The 20,545-nt window shown below is 41.5% G+C and overlaps 1 protein-coding gene and 1 pseudogene across 1 annotated transcript; one reads left to right on the top strand and one right to left on the bottom strand.

Moving 5' to 3' along the window:
- Positions 1–7,880: 7,880 nt before the first annotated feature.
- LOC148802619 (uncharacterized) lies at positions 7,881–8,768 on the bottom strand. Its single transcript, XM_088897950.1, has 2 exons — positions 8,678–8,768; positions 7,881–8,479 (listed from the first exon to the last, which is right to left on the bottom strand). The coding sequence occupies exons 1-2, from the start codon at positions 8,766–8,768 to the stop codon at positions 7,881–7,883; spliced, it is 690 nt and encodes a 229-aa protein (XP_088754076.1).
- Positions 8,769–12,909: 4,141 nt separating this feature from the next.
- Positions 12,910–16,276, top strand: LOC104585921 (uncharacterized; annotated as a pseudogene).
- Positions 16,277–20,545: the final 4,269 nt, after the last annotated feature.

Genomic DNA, 20,545 nt, shown 5'->3' with positions numbered 1-20,545 from the left:
AGCCTCAGCCTCAGCTCCCTCCTCGGCACCTAGCCTCACGGCAAGCTAGGTCTCGCCGCCAGGATGAACGCCCTTCTCGCCAAGGAGAGGCTTCCCAGAACCCCCCTAGGAGCCAAGCCTCCTCCCGCGACAAAAAGGAAAGACCAGCCACTCCGGTCTCGTCGCGGGCAGTCAAGTCGGGAGGACCCCAATTCGCCAGGTCTACATCACCCCAACAATCAAAGTTCGAAGCTCCACTTCTAAAGAACCGGTTCGAGATCCTGGCTGTAGACTCTAAGCAAAACCCCTCTATCCGTAGCCATCACCAGCAGCCCGAGCTGCTTCCTGCGCAAACTATTCCTGATAGTACGGAGGTGAGCAGCACCAATGCGGAGCCTGCCAAGAAGCAAAGATGCCGCCGTCGAGATCGCCGAACTACCACCCCCAACCTACCCGAGCTCAGAGGCAGGGAAGAGGTAAGCTCGGGTGAAGTTAAAGCTCCCCTCCTTTCTGTTCCATCCCTCCTATCTCCCGAGCTCCTGGTTGTTCCAATGCCCAAGGACTTCAAGCTCCCCCTCTCGATAAATATGACGGGTTGTTCGACCAGAATGATCATCTAGACGCTTTCCAGTCACAGATGCACCTGGCGAGGGCCAGTGAGTCTTGCATGTGCATAGCTTTCTCCACCACTTTCAGAGGAGTGGCCCACACATGGTATCGAAACCTTGCACCCGGATCGATAAGAAGTTGGGCGCAGTTCGCGCAAGCCTTCACGTCCCACTTCGTCACTAGCAAGCGGTGCCCGCGAACTAAGGAAAGTCTTCTCAACATAGTCCAGAGAGAGGGAGAGTCCATCCGGGGCTATATCAAGCGGTTCAATGATGCATGCATGCAGATACCGCGCCTGGACCCCGTAGTGCGCCCTGCAGCAGCCAAGAAGGGCGTGACGCACAAGGAATTCAAGTGGCACATTGTTGTCAACCAGCCTTCGACCATAACTGAATTCCTCAAGCTTGTAGATACGTTCATAGCCACGGAAGAAGAGATCAATCAGAAGGGCAAGAGCGCACCCGAGAAGAGAAAGAGAGAAGGAGAACTTTCCAGCCAAGGAGACTGCCGAAAGAAGAAGGACGTAGCTCGGGGGACAAAGTCGGGTCAGTCGTTCCGACCCCCTATAGCAGACCAAACTGACTATACCCCACTGAACGCAAACCGGGCCGAAATCCTGATGGCAATCAAGGATGCCCCGTACGTGAAGTGGCCACCCCGCCTGAGGGGGAATCCTAATGAAAGGAAAAAAAAAACTTATATTGTAGCTTTCACAGAGACCACGGTCATAGTACCGAGAACTGTAAGAATCTCCGCGACGAAATAGAAGAACTCATTCGTCGCGGATATCTAAGGAATTTTGTATAGAATAACAGTAATAATAATAATAAGGCAGGTCGGCAAGGGGAACACGGTAAGGATGCTCCTGAGTCCAGTAGCAGGCCGGTAGAGCAATCACAGAGGAAGCCCCCGGAAGAGACGGGGCACCATCCACATGATAGTTGGAGGTTCGATCATCGCAGGTTGTACCCCGGCGGCAGCTCGGACGTCAGTTCGTGAATCTGCCAGGGAAGAACAAAATCCTCCGAAATGGCCGAAGACAGAGGAACCGATCTTCTTCACGGAGGATGATGCGCGCGGGGTCCACTACCCCCACGATGACGCGCTCGTCATAAAAGTAAGGATCAATGATTTCGAAGTCAGGCACGTCCTCGTTGACTCAGGTAGCTTGGCAGATATCTTCTTCAAAGCGCGTTTGACCAGCTTCAGTTGCAGGGAAGTGACTTGAGGCCCGCTAATACTCCCTTGGTGGGCTTCAGCAGAGAAGAAGTCTGGCCCCTCGGGAAAATAACAGTACCTGTGGAAGTCGACACATGGCCCAGCGTAGTCAGACTCAACCATGATTTCTTGGTGGCTGCGACCCCCTCCCCGTACAACGCCATAATAGGCCGACCGATCACCTATGTCCTACGGGCGGTGGTCTCCACTTATCATTTGGCAATGAAGTTCCCTACAGACTTCGGAGTAGGGGTAGCGCGGGGCGACCAACTTGAGTCTCGCAAGTGTTATGTCGCCGCCCTCAAGGGAAAGACCAAGGTGGCTGAAAACCTCGAACTGGAGCGACCTACGGAGCAAGGCGAAGAACGAGCTGCACCCACGAAAGAAATAGTTTCCATTCCGACTTCAGCAGAAGACCCAACTCGGACACTTCAGATCGGTGCTTCATTCCAGGAACCCCTGCGATCCGAACTAGTAAGGTTCCTAGTTCAAAACTTAGATGTTTTGGCATGGTCCACGGTAGAGATGCCCGGTATAGACCCTAGTCTTGTAACTCACAAGCTCAATACTGATCATGTCGTTAGGCTCGTTAGACAGAAGAAACGCAGCCTAGCCCCGGAGCGAAGGAAAGTAGTTGACGAGGAGGTCGCGAAGCTCTTCGCAGCCGACTTCATAAGAGAAGTCCATTACTCGAGCTAGGTAGCCAACCCCGTTCTAGTAAAGAAGGCTAATTGCAAGTGGCGCATGTGCGTCGACTACACCGACCTAAACCGAGCTTGCCCAAAAGACTGCTTCCCACTCCCCAGAATCGATCGCCTCGTGGACGCAAGCTCAGGGCACGAGTTGCTGAGTTTCTTAGACGCTTATTCGGGCTATAACCAAATCAGGATGGACCCGGCGGACGAAGAAAAAACTACCTTCATCACAGAGTTCGGGCTATAACCAAATCAGGAATACGAAGCGTTGATAGCTGGACTAGCTTTATCCAGAGAAGTAAAAGCCAAGCACATCGTCATCTGCAGCGATTCCCAGCTCGTAGTCAACCAAGTCACAGGAGATTACGAAGCTCGCGAACCAACCATGGTTGCTTACTTAGCCAAAGTAAGAGAGGCTCTGCTCAACTTCCAGTCACACTTCATCAAGAAAATCCCGAGGTTGGAGAACACTGAGGCCGATGCCCTATTCCAGTTAGCCAACACCAGCGATATCACCATGAGAACCGTGTACATAGAGGACCTGCCTCGGCCTAGCATTCTCGGGGGGGCAGAGGAGGTCGCTCCCGTCGTTGAAGCATAACCGAGCTGGATTGACCTGCTCGCGAGCTTCTTGCTACACGGGACCCTCCCTGCAGATCGCAATGCGGCCAGAAAGGTAGAGCGCCAGGCAACCAAATACGTCATAATAGACGAACGAATGTACCGGAGATCCTACACGCTCCCCTACCTGCGTTGCTTGCGACCTACCGAAGTCGAACTCGTACTCTGCGACACTCATGAGATTCTGTGCAGCAGACACTTGGGGGGCAGGGCCCTCGCCCAAAAAGCACTACGACAGGGGTATTATTGGCCAACAATGAAGGCAGATGCCATCGAGCTCGTCAGAAAATGTGACAAATGCCAGAAGCATGTCAATATTCACTATCAGCCTGTTGCCAACCTCAAGTATCTCACCAGCCCGTGGCCTTTCGCACAATGGGGCATCAACATACTTGGACCGTTCCCGCCAGCGGCAGGCCAGAGGAAGTTCTTAGTAGTAGCAGTGGATTACTTCACCAAGTGGGTAGAAGCTGAACCTCTTGTAACGATCACAGCCCAAAACGTCCAAAACTTCTTTTGGAATAACATTGTGTGCCGCTTCGGGCTACCCTGGGTACTAATTTCTGACAACGGCAAGCAGTTCGAGGACATCAAATTCCAGAACTGGTGCCAAGACATAGGGATTCGACAGAATTTTACTTCAGTTGCACACCCTCAAGCAAACGGTCAAGCAAAAGTCACAAACAGAGCCATCCTCCGCGGACTGAAGGCACGTTTGGACCGAGCTAAAGGATGTGAAGAAATTACGTAAACTCAGTACCATTGTCACTTCTAACTATCTTTACCAATTTATCATATTGGCATTCAACCATAGTGAAGAAATTACATAAAGTTTTGCCCACTTCACTTTTGTCATTAAGCAAAAAAATCCAAACGGCTCTTGAGAAATCATCAACAATAGTCAAAAAATATGTGGCACCACAAGACGCACGTATAGAGTAAGGACCCCATAAATCACATTGAATCAATTCAAAAATTTCTTTAGCATTATTTTCACTAGAATCAAATGCACCTCTTGATAGCTATAAATATATAGCCCTAGCAAGTGCACTAGTTATCAAGTAGTATAAAATATCGTTACCACGAGGGTTTAACAAAATAAGTATTAGAACCACAGTCTTCCCTAAATATTTGGACAATCGAAATTCAGTTTTGAGCAAGAACTACTGAAAATAAAAACTAGAAAAAGAAAATAAAGCAAATGTGATCACTAATCGAATATACAATGGATGAAATCGCTAGGACTTTTAGGTCCACCTAACCAATGTAATGAATATTAAAGGATTTGATTAACCAAGATTATTTGCCATTTCCATAAGCTGAGGTCTTTCCAAATTTATTTAATATTCTCTCTCGAGACATACTAAAACTACATCCATCAGGTAACCCTTTGATCTCTCGAGTAAAGTTCTCAAGATGAAAATGCATTAAGTCCAAGAAAAACCATTAAGTTCAGATGAATCATGTATGTATATCTCTATATACCATTCAATTCACACTATGAATTATTCAGTCGATTATGTGAATTCCTCTCTCGATTCATTCACATAACACAAATCAATTAAGAGGTGGCCAAGCTCTAAATTGCATTAAGCACAATAATTCATAGACTATATGGAAATCACAATCTTGGATAAATCATAAAGATAAAAATATATTCATTAACATGGTTAGGCTTTCCACAGCCCTAGCAAGAAACAAATCAGTTCATGATAAGAGAATTAAAGCAAATAAAGGGAAAGAAAGAACTCTTGAATTCGCCCATGGTGTTGAGATCTCCTCTTCTTGTCGCCACCTTCTTCTTGGTGTTTCTTGAATTCTTGATCACCTTTCCTCAGTTTCTTGACTTCTTTTCTCTTTCCTTGACTGATTGCTCAATGCAATTCGTGATGGCCTTGAGCTGGTGCGCCCAGCTCTCATATAGCTTACAATTTCTTGGAGTTATCTCAAGAATGGATAATCCAGCATTGATCCAAACTCCTCTTATCCTATCTTATCTTCTCCTCTCTCCTTATCTAAAAACCTTTCTTAATATTTCTGGAATTACATTTAAAAGTTTAAATCTAAGAGGACTCTCGAACTCTTGAATTCGAATGGGCTACTTTAATATCTTGGGCCGCCTCAATGTTCTTCTGCGAAATGGGCTTCAGCTAGGAATTGGGCCTCACTACGAAAGTGCTCCATCTTTGGGTCCGGATTTGACTTTGATGTAGGCCGAATCTACAAAATCCCAAAACATGAAAGTTGTATCTTTATCTCTTATCTTTCCAGTGGATCTTGAATCAGCCTAATCGGAGTTCGGACATGAAAGTTAGGCCCGGATTACTGATCAATGCTGAAACTATGAAAAACCCATCCGATTAGCCTTTGTTTGCTCCTAATGCCTTCTTTCATGCCCTGAATCAAAATACAAGAGATATGAGTCCAATTAAGTATTAATTAGGTATGAAAGACAAAATAATTGGGGATAAAAATGTGATAAATTCTACCCTCATCACCTCTTGTCTGTCTGGCTCTTAGACAAACATTACAAATTTTATTTCCACTCCCACATCTAATGTTCAAATCAGAAAGAAATTTAATTACTTTCTCGGAGGGATGACCCATTTTCTTGTGTCATAACTCATATGAAGCTTCAACATTTGCCTTGTGAACCTTGCTTGAGCCCGCGCCCTTGAAGTAGTAAAGCCCTTCGCGTAGTTAACCCGCACCAATCACCATCCTCGAAGTGCGGTCCTGTATAACACAAAATTTATTAGTGAATTGGATATTACAATTCAACTCCTCTAATAATTGCGACACAGATATCAGGTTACAATTCAAACGAGGAACATAAAGCACATTAATAAGCTTCATGTGTTTATTTAAAATGACTGTCCCTTTCTTTATTGCCATGACATGCTTTCCATCGGGCAATCCAACCGGACAACCAGTCACAGTCTTGATATCATGCAAGTGCCTCAAGTCGCCGGTCATATGGTGTGATGCTCCTGTATCAATTATCCAATTGATGGGTTTGTCGAAGCCCTCAAAATTAATACTAGTCCCACAATAAAATATTTACAGTAAAAGTGGTACTAGGTCGAATACCACAGGGAGCAAATCAGTAATCTCTTAGCCAAATGGATAATATAACTAAGTGGGAAAATAACTAAAATTAAAAGAACAAGAAAGCAATAGCAAACTCAACAATCAAAAAGAAATCAGTCTTACCAAATTCTGGTTCAAGGGTTCGGGTTGAATCGATTGGCCATCGATCCTAGGTACACTTCAGCATTCTCGCAATTCAAGCATTTAAAAGATTTATTAGGATAGCCATAATAAATCTTGTGTTTTTCTAATTCAGTTGACCAAACCCAGCATTCAATCAACACTTATCACCACTCAACTGGGTACGATAGCGTTCCATGTTAAACAGGTATAGCATTAAGATTTGTGAAAACAGTTAAACCAAAATAACAATAATTGAGATAGCTGCAATTACTGAATCTTGTTCCATCGATTCCTTTTAGGTTGAACCATGTTAAAACATTGGTCAAAGGCTGTCACGAACAATTGACCCAAAAAGATTTCAACCTAATTGCTACTTGTACCATTATTCGTGACAATTACGGATCACCGAAATCATAGATAGCAGTAGGAAAATCAACATTAATTCAGTTTGCCAAACTAATTAACATTAATATCCACTAAAAATATGCTCAAGAATCAATGAATACTTGAATTAAAAAGAAAGAAAATAAATTAACTACAGAACCTCACAATGACACAACCGAACCTCCCCCCTTGAACCAGTAAAAGAAGCTTAGCTACTCTTGATCTGCGCAATCTCCATGCTTTGCTTCTCCATGGCCGAACTGCTTTCTTGGAGTGAGTGATGCTAGAGCTGGTTCGCCCCCCTCTTTATATAGCCAAAGGAGATGGCTGTTTTCCAACTCCTTCTAGAAGATCATCTTATCTTTAAGGAGTCTTGATCTTCTTTGAACTAATCCTATCCTATCTCTTATCTAATGATTTAATCTCAATCTTCTTATCTCTCTAGGATTACATTCAAGACTTTAGATCTGATAAGACTCTATCCTTGGAGATTACATTCGAAATTCGGACTCTTAACTCTTGAATTCGAGTTGGGCTGCTTCAAGGTACTTCTGCGAGTTGGGCTTAAGTTGTGAAATGGGCCTAGCTATGAACTTGCTCCGACTTCGGGCTCATTTTCGTACTCGATTCGGTTCGAATCTGTCGAAACCCAAAACATAAAATTTGTGGGAATTTCTTTCATCTTTCTAATGCTTCTTGAATTGTCAAATTCGGAGTTCGGAATTGACAGTTAGGCCCAGATTATTGACTGTCTCCAAAACTGTGCAAAATCACCCGATTTGCCCTGTTTTCTTCCAATTGCCTTCTTTATTGCCCTGAATCGAAATACAAGAGTAATGAGTTCATTTAAGTGATAAATAAATGTAAAAGAGTGAATATTAGGGGACAAAAATAGGGTTCTTTTTGGTCTCATCACCAATTCATACCTGTCAACTTCTCATTTGTGTTGGGTTTGCAAGAATTCAAGAGATTAAGAAATGTGGTTCACTGTTCATTAGTCAACCCACTGAATGCTGCACGATCTCCCTCTATTGCGTGGATTGGTTCAGAAGTTTGCCCTACCGCCTGTGTAGCATTCACTCTCTGTACGCCTCCACTTCCATGACCAGTTTTGCCTTGTGCTCCTTGGCCTCGTGTTTTCCCATTTCCAGTAGATCTCGGTCAGTCTCCCCACCAGTCCGGGTAGCCGATGAGTTGAAAACAACTCTCAGCTTCATGCCCTGTTCGTCCGCAGTTCATGCACAGTCTAGATTTTTCTTTTGTGTCAAATCCCGTTCTTTTTGCTCCAACTTGCGCTTGTACAGCAAAGCTCATCGCCTCCCTTTTTTCTTCTTTGCCACGTGTCATGGTTCTCAGGCGCTCCTCTTGTATCACCATGGGATAGGCTTTGTTCAAGCTCGGTAGCAAATCGGTGCCTAGAATATTAGAACGCACTGTTCCATACATTGCGTTGTCCAAGCCCATCAGAAATTGATGGACTCTTTCTTCCTCTCGTCTCTTCTCTAGCTTCGCAGGGATGTTACAGTTGCAGCCTACACAAACGCACGTCGGGATTTGTTCGTAATTAGCAAGCTCTTCCCATATTTGTTTCAATTTGCCATAATAAGTCACGATTGGGAGACCAGCCTGTTTGTTGTTCACGAGATCCGCTTTGAGTTGTTGAATTCTTGGTCCATTGCCCACTGAAAAACGCTCTTTGGTGTCGTCCCATAAATCTTTCACAAATTTCATATATGTGATTGTAGAACGCAAGCTTGGTTCTATCGTGTTCAGAATCCACGAAACCAACATCGAGTTTATGGTCCACCAGTCTTCCAATTCTGGTGAATCATCAGCGGGCTGAGATATAGTCCCATCGATAAATCCAATTTTCTTCTTAGCTCAGAGCGTCATCCGCATTGCTCGAGCCCATTCTTCGTAATTGTCTCCTTTCAGTTGAATTTGGGTAATTATATTACCCGGATTGTCATTGGTAGTCAAGTAGTATGGTGAGGCCGCCTTCTTGCTTCCGCCCTCACCTTCATTCTTCTTCTCTTTTTCATCCGCCATTATCAGTCAACCAGAGCTTGAAAACGGATCTGATACCATGACAAAGTTTAGGTGAAAGAGAAAGATAATGGGAGAAAGTTTCAGTCATTCCAGCCAATGATTACAAGCAACATATATACAAAGTTCCCCCACAAGAATATTGGCTAACAACTAGGAAACAAATCACCGACTCCTATAATTATGGTAACTAAAACCAAATTTACAGCTATCTTAAACTGGCACAAAGATTATATCCTAAAATATACATGAAGATATACGATGAATCTCAATATCAATCAACGTTGAAGCCCTCCCAAATGGATTCTCTATCAATCTTTTGCAGGCTTGTTCAATTTGATGGTAATCTGACCTGGCCCTAGTAAGAACCTGACTCACCACATCTAGGTCAGGATGGATTTTTTGAATGTTGATCAGGTTTGGGGTAGGTTTTGGGAAAACCTGAAATTCTAGTGATGAGAAATGGGGCAGGATAAAAATACCACCGTCTTAATCCCAGCCTCGAACCTGCCCCGATAGGTAATATGTTATTTTATATTTTTATATAAAAATATTATAATATGATACCTATATATAAAACAAATTTTATACACATATGTTACAATTCTCAAAAAACAGGTTTGCATGTAGCAAGGCAAATTCAGAAATTCTCATTCCCTCTGGGGAGAAGGATGGCCTTGAGATTTTCAACCCCACTAGAGTAAGGGGTGGGTATGAGGTGCAAATGCAATAGACAATGGGTATGTCAACACTGGCTCCACCCTGCCCCGTTACCATTCTTAAGATTCTTTGAATAATTTATTTGGAGTGTTTTATAAATAGCTGAATCTTCAATTCAATTCCCCAAAATGGACCCTTAGATCCATGGGTCCATAGGGTTTTTTTGTTTTTTGATATTTAACACAATACACTAACTTTTCAACGGAGGTGAAAATAACAGGACTCTAATTCACGTCTCTACTGAAACTACCCAATTAACATACCAACTGAGCCACCACTCAGTTGGCTGGATCCATTGGAGCTTAGGAACCCAGTTAATGAGTATAAATTCTACCTACCATATCACCTCCCAATGATATATATGCAGCATATTTCGACTGGTTGGATATTAATAGGTTGGAAAAATTAGATCCATAAGACTCAGTTTGGAAGGATACAAATGCAAATACCTAGAGTACAAAACATTATATTTTTGTATTATTTTGTATTCATGTATACTGTACATATTTGTATTTTTGTTCTCCTTCCAAACTGAGCCTAAGGAGCTTACGAACCGAATAAATGAATATGATAAATTCCATCTACCAGATTCGTGGAACCATGAACTTGGATGCTGGACTGAACTGGAGTCAATTATTTTGTCTTCAAATGGGTCGTCGTTGAAAAGTTTAGAGGGGCCATATCACCCTCAGTAGACACCAGTGAACTGTATCGATTGATCAATAAAACGTCATCAGTTTCTGTATATATCCCTTGTTAAGATTTAAATTCAAATCAGATTGAATTCGGATTTTGATGGATTCATCGATCCATTTAATAAAGAAGGTACATAAACTTATTACACTTTTTAATTCATGATAGCCTAAAATCCAACTCCAGCCACATAGGGAAAGAAAAGAAAAATAGGAAAATTCATACAAAGTTCGTAAAGGTTTTCTTACCTTTTCCTACTTTTTCCTTTAAATCAAACACAGCCTAAGGAAGTGGACTTTCACCGAATGATCCTCTCAGTTGGATAATGACTACTAGAAAGATAGAAAAAGATTATCAACAACAAGCGGTTGGGCCTGTGAGGACCGTTGGCAAAAGGAATCCAGATCTGTTCCTTACAGAGTGTTCCTCACATCAACCTTACAACGTGTTTCAGTCATCGGCTTCAGTCAGGGCAAAGCCCATTCAAGCAGCCTTTACTGTTTTACATTGAAAATATCTTCATACTTTTATGTTTTATTTAATGGAGAAATATTTCTAATGCAAGGTTGTAAAATGCTGTTAGAATGGTGTGGGCACATATTTGCCCTGATAAAAGCCTATCTCACACATTCAAATCATCATTTTCTGTACGTTGTATTGTTATTAATGAAAAAATGTTACTGATATATGGTGGAATGGGACTGTGAGGTTGATGTGAGGTGTGTTCTATTAGGAACAAATCCCAATTCTAACATAAAGCTTTTCTATAACCAACTGAAGAGACCTTACCAAGGATCAGGACCAGTTCCTGATAAAGACCTAGAAATATTACAAAAATTAAAAACCTACTTTTGTTGTCAAAATATTGCCACATCATATTTTTTTGCAAGGATTAAATCTACCTTTGATGTCTCTAGTCTGTAAGTATATACATAAATGGTTTTATAAATCAAGGATGGTTAGGGTATGGGATTATGTGGACAATACCAAAACGCATGCCTGCGTATCTTGGGAATCCAAATAGTCATACAAGAGGCAGACTACAACGTTAGGGGGTTTTAGGATTCCATCAAAATCACCATTATTCATGGAAAACTCCACCAACAAACATTTTGAACCATTTTTAATAAATCAAATAAGGTGAGGCGATTTTTTTGATACGTAAAGGTGGAGAGATAATGTTTCCTATGACCACTGCCGTAGGACAAACCCGAGACCCAGTGATGTTTCATTAAAAGTACACCTGGCAAAAAGTTTGATTCAATCCCCACAAACCTGATTCAACCCAACCGAAAAATAGGGTTAGGATCACATATTTAGCTACTTGGATGTGAGGATGACCCAACCACAACCCGACCTGGAAAAACTGGGTTGGGTCATGGATTAACCTGCCAACCCAATTGTCAGGTTTAATTGGGACTACTTTATGTATAGTTAGAAGTTTTCACTCTTTAATCTTTATTAATTTTGTCTTTACACTTCATTGTTTACTTTTTGAATTGTTGTATGTTTTAAATTTTTTATTTTATCTTCAGAATTTTAAGGTTAATTCCTTTAGTTTTGGCATTTTTCCTGTATTTTTCAAAATTTCAATTATTTTTAGGGATGCCCAAATTAACCCGTGGATCAACCCTAACCCGAACTGTTAGGGGTTAGGGTCTAGCGTTTGCCAATTGACCCAACCTGAACCCAACCCACCCAACCCAATTGCCAGGTCACATTAAGCTGGTGTTTGATTAAAACTGTTAGAAAATATCAACCTATTCTAGGACCTCACTTGACAGTTTAAGCTTTTAAGTTCAATGGTTCTTTGAGATAGTATCAGAGCCATCTTGACCAATTGGTCTACTGTTTGATCCTCATTACCCTGTTATAATTAAATAAGTTTCAGCACAAGGTAAGGATAGGCCTGTGCTTGTTCACTCTTCAAGCCCAATGGGCTTTCGTGGGCATGTTAGAGAATATCAATATATTCACGAACCTCACCTAACAGCAGCTTGTAAGTTGAACGGTTCTTTGACTAAAACAATGGCGTACTCAAAAAATCAACCGGAGGTCTCGGGTTTGTCCTGCAACGGTGGTCGCAGTAAATGTGATCATCAGAAAGGTGGAGTGGGTTATTGGAGTCCGGATATTAGTTGCACTTGATTATTGTGACAGGATTGATTAACCATTAATAATAACACCCCACTCAGGATTGGTTAAACAAGCCCTACATAGTCATCAAGTGCAGGTAATCTGTATCTGGGTTATTAAACAAGCATAGACATATGCCATTAATGAACATCTGAACAATTAAAATCTAAACAAGGTGCGTCTTACTGTGGCCTGGCATAAACTTTCCAACGGAACAGCTTGTTTACTGATTAGTGATCCCCTCCAATGTCCCAGTTGCTTGTTTCAGCCAATTTAGATAGTGTATGAGATTGAGGACCATTTGATTGACAATTTGTTTTCAGAAATAAAAGTTGGCATTTTGTTTGCTTCCTTGGCCAGTTAGCTCATGTCTGCCACATTAAAGCTTTGTGCAAAGAGCATGTGCGAAACAATAATTCATTGAATGAAGAGTTATATTGGTGACTGGTGAGATGATCGAAATAAAGAATGAAAATGAAATTAGACGAGAGTCTTCACTCTCTAGTCTCTCCGGTCTTCTCTCAGATCTTATCTTGGAAGCCATACCCTTGAATCTATTTAAGAAGTGAAGAGTTTCTTGCCATTCCCCCCCCCCCCCCCCCCCCCCCCCATAAGTGAAAATATTAAAAATGTCTGCTGCTGAAATGATGAGAACATTCAATGTTGTTGGGTGGGCTCTGCTTATCATCTATTTGTTGTCAAGAGTATCAGTTTGTCATGGTGCTGCAACAGGTTGCTCCGAATCTGATAGGAAAGCTCTGATCGACTTCAGAAGTGGTATTGTCGATCCTGAAGGTCGACTCCATTCATGGCAAGGGAGTGAGTGCTGTCAATGGAGCGGAGTCAGGTGCGACAACAAAACTGGAGCTGTAACTGCAATCGATCTCCACAACCCACATCCATATGACCCTTATTCTTCTGTCTGGTATGGATTTTGGAACTTAAGTGGGCGGATTGGTCCTTCTTTGTTAAGGCTCAAGTCTTTGAGGTATTTAGACTTGAGCCTCAACACATTTCAAGGCATCCCAATTCCTGACTTTCTCGGTTCTCTCAAGGAATTGAGATACCTGAACCTATCCAATGCTGGGTTTAGTGGTGCAATTCCTGCCAATATTGGTAATCTTACTAAGTTGCAGTATCTTGATTTGACTTCTGTATCCAATGTTTTGAATGATTTTAATCCTCAACTAATAGCTGCTGATATTCAGTGGGTAACTGGTCTTGCTTCTCTAAGACACCTTGCACTGAATGGAGTGAACCTCTCGAGTGTGGAGTCCAATTGGGTCCAAGTTCTAAATATGCTCCCATCACTGACAGAGTTGCATTTATCTAGCTGCAGCCTCCCAGGCTCCATTTCATCTATTCAACCTGTTAATTTTACTTTACTCAAAGTTATAGATTTGAGCTCAAACAGTTTCAGTATGAAGATTCTCAACTGGATCGTGAATGTGAGCAGCCTTGTGTATGTGGATGTAGGTGATATTACTGGTCTTTATGGAAGGACTCCTCTTGGTTTCTCCAAGCTTCCAAATTTGCGTTACTTGGATCTTTCCATGAACAATCTGTCTGCTAGTTGTCCACAGTTACTCGGTGGAAGTTGGGCAAGAATCGAGATATTGAAGCTATTTGGAAACAGAATACATAGCAAAATACCTTCATCCCTTGGAAACATGACATCCTTGGATGAATTGGACTTGTCTAACAACAACATCAAGGGCGGAATTCCAAGCTCCATTGGTAAGCTTTGCAACTTAAAGAGCTTAGAATTATCCAATAACAACTTGGATGGGGTGTTACCAGAATTTGTTCAAAGGACAGAAAACTACTGCAGGTCTGGCGGGAGCCCCTTGCCTAACCTGATCTCAATGAGGATGAGTAGCAACCGTTTGGTGGGGAGTCTACCAGACTGGCTGGGCCAGCTGAAGAATTTGCAAGTACTGGATTTTGAGAATAACTCCTTCCAAGGCCCCATCCCTCCATCTCTAGGTAGATTGTCACAACTACAGTACTTGTGGCTTCGAAAGAATGAACTGAATGGAAGCATCCCAGATTCTCTAGGACAACTTTCCAAATTGGTTTCTTTAGATCTGTCTTACAACCAACTAAGAGGTTCTGTGTCGGAATCTCATTTCTCATAGCTTAGTAACTTGGAGTTACTAAGCATGTCTTCTAATTCCTTTAATTTTGAATGTTACCTCCAAATGTGTCCCTCCATTTCGAAAGAATGAACTGAATGGAAGCATCCCAAATTTTCCAGCTTGGCTTGAAACTCAAAAGCAACTCACAGATTTGGACTTCTCAAATGCTAGCATTTCCAGTCCAATACCCTACTGGTTTTGGAATGTTTCCTCCAATATAAATGTAGTATTGAATGTCTCTTTGAACCAATTACAGGGTAAACTGCCAAACCCACTTAACCTCATCCATGGTGTAGGTGTTGATTTCAGCTCCAACCTCTTAGAAGGACCCATACCTCTTCCAGCAGTGGAGATTGTGTCACTGGATCTCTCTAACAATCGATTCTCTGATCTATCCCCCCAGACATTGGCTTTGTAGTTCCCAACTTGATTTTTCTCTCTTTCAAATAACCATCTAACAGGCAATATCCCAACCTCTATAGGAAACATGTTTCTGCTTGAGGTCCTTAGTCTTTCAAGAAACAATTTAACAGGAAACCTCCCTGCAAGCTTAGGGAATTGTTCTAATCTAAATGCCCTAGATCTTAGAGAAAATCACTTATCTGGGCCAATTCCTTGGTCATGGGGCCAATTGCAGATGCTTCAGTCTTTGCACCTTGGTGGTAATAGGATATCAGGGGAGCTCCCTTCATCTCTACAAAACTGCTCTAGCTTGGAGACGCTGAATCTCGGAAACAACAAATTGTTTGGTAAAATTCCACATTGGATTGGAGAAAGTCTATTTGCTCTTAGAATTCTTCGGCTGAGATCAAATGCATTTTCTGGAAGAATTCCATCCCAACTTTCCAATATGAGTTCCCTGCAAGTGTTGGATCTTGCAGATAACAATTTGGTTGGCAGCATTCCTTCTAGCTTAGGAAATCTTAAAGCAATGGCCAATGTACCAGTATTTGCTGTACGGAGGCGCCGGAGGCATCGTCATATACTACGAGGAGAGCTTGGATTTGTCCATGAAAGGCTTGCTCCTTACATACAGCAAAACTCTTTCTCTTGTAACCTGCATTGACCTGTCTGAAAATAATTTATATGGAGACTTCCCTGAATCAATAACAAATCTATCAGGGTTGATGGTTTTGAACTTGTCAAGAAACCATTTCACTGGAAAAATTCCTGAAACAATTGCAAGCTTACACGAATTGTCATCTCTTGATGTCTCAAACAATCAGCTCTCTGGTGCCATTCCTTCTATCATGTCGACCATGGCTTCCTTGAGTTATCTCAACTTGTCAAACAACAACTTATCAGGCTCAATTCCATACAAGGGGCAGTTGACAACTTTTGACATGTACTCATACACTGGAAATCCAGGTCTATGTGGTGATCCACTTCCTGTAAAGTGTGATGAAGGTGAGTATTCAAATCAACAAACAACTGTTGAGAGGAATGAGGGCAATATTGTCAACAGCAACTGGTTTTACTCTGGCATTGGTACAGGTTTTGCAGCAGGTCTTCTGGTACCCTTTCTTGTTTTAGCCATGAAACGGTCATGGGGCAATTACTACTTCAGCCTTGTTGATAAAATTGTGGATAGAATCTGGGATAAGTGAAGCAGCAGAGCCATATCCCATGAGAAATAACATCAATGGTTAATTTCAAACTGAAGATTAACCATTGATTCAAGTTGGGAAGGTCATGGCTTTAGTTCCAAGTTAGTGGTATTCTGTAGGTTACTTGTGGTGATATGAATTGTGCATGAATGTAACAACATCCGGGCATCCTTTTAAGTGAACATATTTTCATTATTCCAAATGAAAACCAGAAATTTAGAAGCAACATATAGTTATATACAACTTCAAATGCATTTATTCATCTACTTCCCAAAGCACAAGAATCAGCCAAGAATTTTATTTTTATAATATGTCCTTATGTTGATGGTTAACTATTCACAGTATACAAGAATTTATCCCAAATTGAGGGTAGTCTAGGAATAAAAATTTACCCCATTTTTATTATTTGAAAAGTTCATCAAAATAGGCACCATTTCAGAAGCAATGGATACACAATTCAACACATAAGAAATAAATACCCAGATCGCTAGGACCAATTTTTTTTCTTCTTTTGGTATTGTCTAGGACCAATATTGGGTACTGGGCTTTTGTACACGCGTATTATATAAAATTGGGTTGACTACTTGTATTTGTATATACATCTACTTAAAAGACAAAAATGACCCTAACTGTTCATTAAATTTTCAAAACATGACACTTGGTGATCAATTTGAATAATGGAGAAAAGGGGGACCGAATACAGGTGAACAAAGCCACCGATATTTGTAAAGAGTACGAAGGTCAACAAAAGGATGCCCTGCTATATCATATGCATCATTGTCCATCTTGAGCAATTAGTCATATTAGCTGCCTCTAGTGCAGCAAGTTCACCTACATACTTGGTTCTTGATGTGATCAAAAAGAAGAAAGAGGATGGACCATTCTCCAATGTATTGGGAAGAGTTTGGTTCTGGGGACTATGCAGAATGCAGTATCAGATGGAAGTGCAATGTTAGCTACCGCCCTTAAGGATGTCAACGAGGTCACTATATGAGTGCCCGTCTTAAAATCTTTAACAGAATTTGACCTTTGAGCCAGATTTCTTCAGAGCACCCGTTCCTACCACATAATCGCGAATCTATTTACGGGGTGTTCTTTTTCTGGATTTTGAGAGGGAGGAAAGTTGGTCAATGGAATTTTGATTCCCATTAACAAAAAATCCCATGTTCTTTTTTCAGATATATGTGGGGGACCAAAAAAAGTTTATTTTCTTGGGTACCCATCTCCCACCTTGGGGAAAAGTTGCTGATGTAACCATTTTTGGTCACGTACCATTTTTTGTGATGTATAAATTTTTTGGCTAAGTACCTCGTTGTTTGACCCGGTGGTGACGCCTTGGTGATGAGCTACTTGGTGACGAACTGCCTGGGGGCGGACTGCCTAGTGGCGAACTGACTGGGGGCGAGTTGCCTGGTGGCGAACTGCCTGGTGACAAACTGTCTGGTGGCGAACTGCCTGGTGGACTCGTCACTTGACTTGCTCCTAGGCGGCTTGCAACTCAGAGGATGGTGGAGCTCCCTGGTGCAGCGCAACCCGACTACCCTTCGCGTGAGGTGATTTCCTCTCCTTTGTAGGCGGCGGGAGCTGAGGGACCTGCGAGAACTGAATCAGAGGACCCGGGGGTACTTTCCCGGCGGGGACTCTCCGATGCCTAAGTTAGCATTCTGATTACAGAGAGCTTGGAGAGAAATGAGAGAGCTAGAGAGCAGGGGTTACCCTCCTTTTTTCCACCCCCTCCCCTTTGGGGGGTGAGGTCTTTATATACCGGAGTCCTCGTGGGTTAGGTGGGTGAAAAGCCTCCAAACGGTAAGACTCGTCACATCCCGTCAGAACCGAGATACGGTGCTGAACTCCTTGAGGTCGTCAGGCTGGCGCTTGTGTCAGGTGGCCAGGTCGGCGCCTGGGCCAGGTTGTCAGGGCGGCGCCTGCGTCAGTCGGCGGGTCGGTGTCTGGACCAGGTTGTCATGTCGGCGCCTGTGTCAGTCGGCGGGTCGGTGTCTGGGCCAGGTTGTCAGGCAGGAGATCTTCCTGCGATACTTGGGGATGAACTGCTTAGTGGCGAGCTGCCTATGCAATGCCAAGCTGTCTAAGTTGCCAGGCTAAGGGTGAGCTGCCTATGGCGAGCTGCCTGTGGCTGGCTGCATGTGGCAAGCTGCCTATGGCGAGCTGCCTGTGGCGAGCTCGAGCTGCTTAGTGGCGAGCTGCCTAGTTGTCAAGAGGCTACACTTAGTTGGCATGAGGTGCCAGGTGTCACAATTTCACTGGAGGGCCAAATCTGCCCTCATCAGTTGCCAATACTTGAAAGAGACAAAAGCACCCCTTGTAATGATAGATTTTTATGAATAAAATGGTCATTGCCTTATTTACATGAAAAATAAAAGAACATGGGTAAATGCACTTACTCAGGTAAATTTTTCCTAGGAAACAATTACATGGGTGAGTGCATTTACCCAAGTAACTTACCGAAATGTGAACGGGACCTTAGTATCCATTGCCTCACTCTCAAACATAATCCTTCTTCCATCCATTTAACCTCATAGCTGTTTCTCTGTTTTGAACTTTCGGTTTGTTTGATCTGATCCATAGTTCACACCATTACACCCCTCCATTCTCAAACATGCTTGAAAAGTATAATAGAATAGAAAAGATCGGTCTTCTAGGGTTTCAGTTAAGATTAAGAAGTTTGAAGAAGATCATCAACCTTCTCAAAATGGAAGAGTAAATTCGGGATTACAAAAAAAAAAAAAAAGATTTGGAGTTTTAAGTGTTCAGTCCACCCCTAGAAATCTTAGTTCCACCCTATTGGTGGAATGAATCCTGACCGTGAATTAGCTTATAAGGGGGCTACTAGTAGATTAGGAGGTGACTGTAATTTCAAATTTCTGAGGGAGAATACAGTCTATTATCCCAAAAATATAAAATTAATTTAACAATAGCTACAAATGACCCTAATCTTTTAATTAAGGGAGGGCCTGTTTTTGTCATGTAAGGCCATCTTAAAAGGTATATATAAACAGTTTTTCAAAGTTTAAGGTGTATATAAGTAATTAGCCATATCAAATTTATTTGGAATTAATTCATCAAATAGGGCGAGATGTGCAATCAGTCTGATTACTTATGTGTTGTCATTCATGGAGAGATGTTTTTGATGTAAGGTTGTAGTAGTATTTTATGGGTAAGTGTGGGAAGAGTCCTTATGCGTAGGAGATTTAAGTGTACCTTAAAGCAGCTTACTTTAGCTCAGCCAGTTTAGCTGAACATTCAGCTCAGCCCTCCAAAATGAGCACTTAGACTGTTTATTATTTTTTAATACACACGCTGACTTTGCCATCTTCTTGCCATCAAAATAATTTCCGCACAAGTTTCTAATACAATTATAGTGGTTATAGATAAAATCAACATAACATAAAGTTAAAGAAATGCTATAAAAAGCATCCATGTTTGGTTCAACTCTCATTTTTGTTCATTCTTTTTAATAATAAAATTTTAGAAAAGATAAAAATAGGTAAAGATGGGTAAAATGAAAAAATATTGTTATTAATTAAATACCTTTTTCCAAAAAAAAATGAATTCTTTTTTGTGGCAAAAATGAAAATAAAGTTTGAATGTATTTGGTTCCAAATCTAATTTTTATTAATTTTTTTCCATTAACCAAAATAATAATAAAGATATACATACAATACCCATTAGTAGATATATAGTGGAAACATGCAAGACCCACACCAACAAAAACCGTGTAGGTCCCTCATCAGTAACACAAAATATAAAATATAAAAGGAAAAAAAAAAGAAACCTGAAGTTACATAGAAAAAATATAAAAGGAAATTAAAAAAAGGCAATTAAAACCTATTTAAAACTAATTAAAAAGAGAATTATTTTGCTGGATAGGCAATTACACAAAAAAAGAAAGAAACTTGGAGCTTCCAAAGAAGTGCAAAATGTTTAATAATTTCATCAAATTGATGTTGTATATTTAGGGTTGTCAATGGATTAGATATTGGTCCGATCTGATCCGGTCCCAACCTAGTATTGATGGACCAGGTCCAGTCCAACACAATGAATACTTTGGACCATTCTTGACAGGTCCAGTTTAATGCTTGAATGGTCCAAACTGTTCAAATTGGTTTTAATATAGATTGGGTCCAATCCAAACCTAGTCCGCTAACACCCATACTTTTATCTTATGTTTATGGACTAAATATTGGTTCAATTTGACCCTTCATTACAAATGTACCAAGTCCAATCCAATCTAATAAGTACTTTGGACAATTAAGTCTAGACTGGTCCAATTCAATATGTCTTATTGGTTTGTCCAATCTATTCAAATTGATTTTGAGTCGAATAGGGTGCAACCCAAACCCAGTCCATTAACCCAAGCTTGAAATTAGTGCTTATTTTAAAAATAAGGGCTTATTTTCTAAGCCCAAATTTCTAGCGTTTTTTAAGTGCTCATATAATAAGCACTTATTCAAATCTTTTCTTTTAG

Source organism: Nelumbo nucifera, chromosome 2, assembly GCF_055504915.1.
Source record: "Nelumbo nucifera cultivar China Antique chromosome 2, China Antique-T2T, whole genome shotgun sequence".
Classification (NCBI taxonomy): domain Eukaryota; kingdom Viridiplantae; phylum Streptophyta; class Magnoliopsida; order Proteales; family Nelumbonaceae; genus Nelumbo; species Nelumbo nucifera.
This window is presented reverse-complemented; position numbering and strand designations above follow the sequence as displayed.

Bases quoted from the DNA above. Each gene is read 5' to 3' on its own strand.
- LOC148802619 (XM_088897950.1), bottom strand. From the start codon at position 8,768: ATGGCGGATGAAAAAGAGAAGAAGAATGAAGGTGAGGGCGGAAGCAAG. The intron at 8,480-8,677 runs GTAATATAATTA...TGAACACGATAG, and splicing joins GACTACCAATGACAATCCGG to AACCAAGCTTGCGTTCTACA.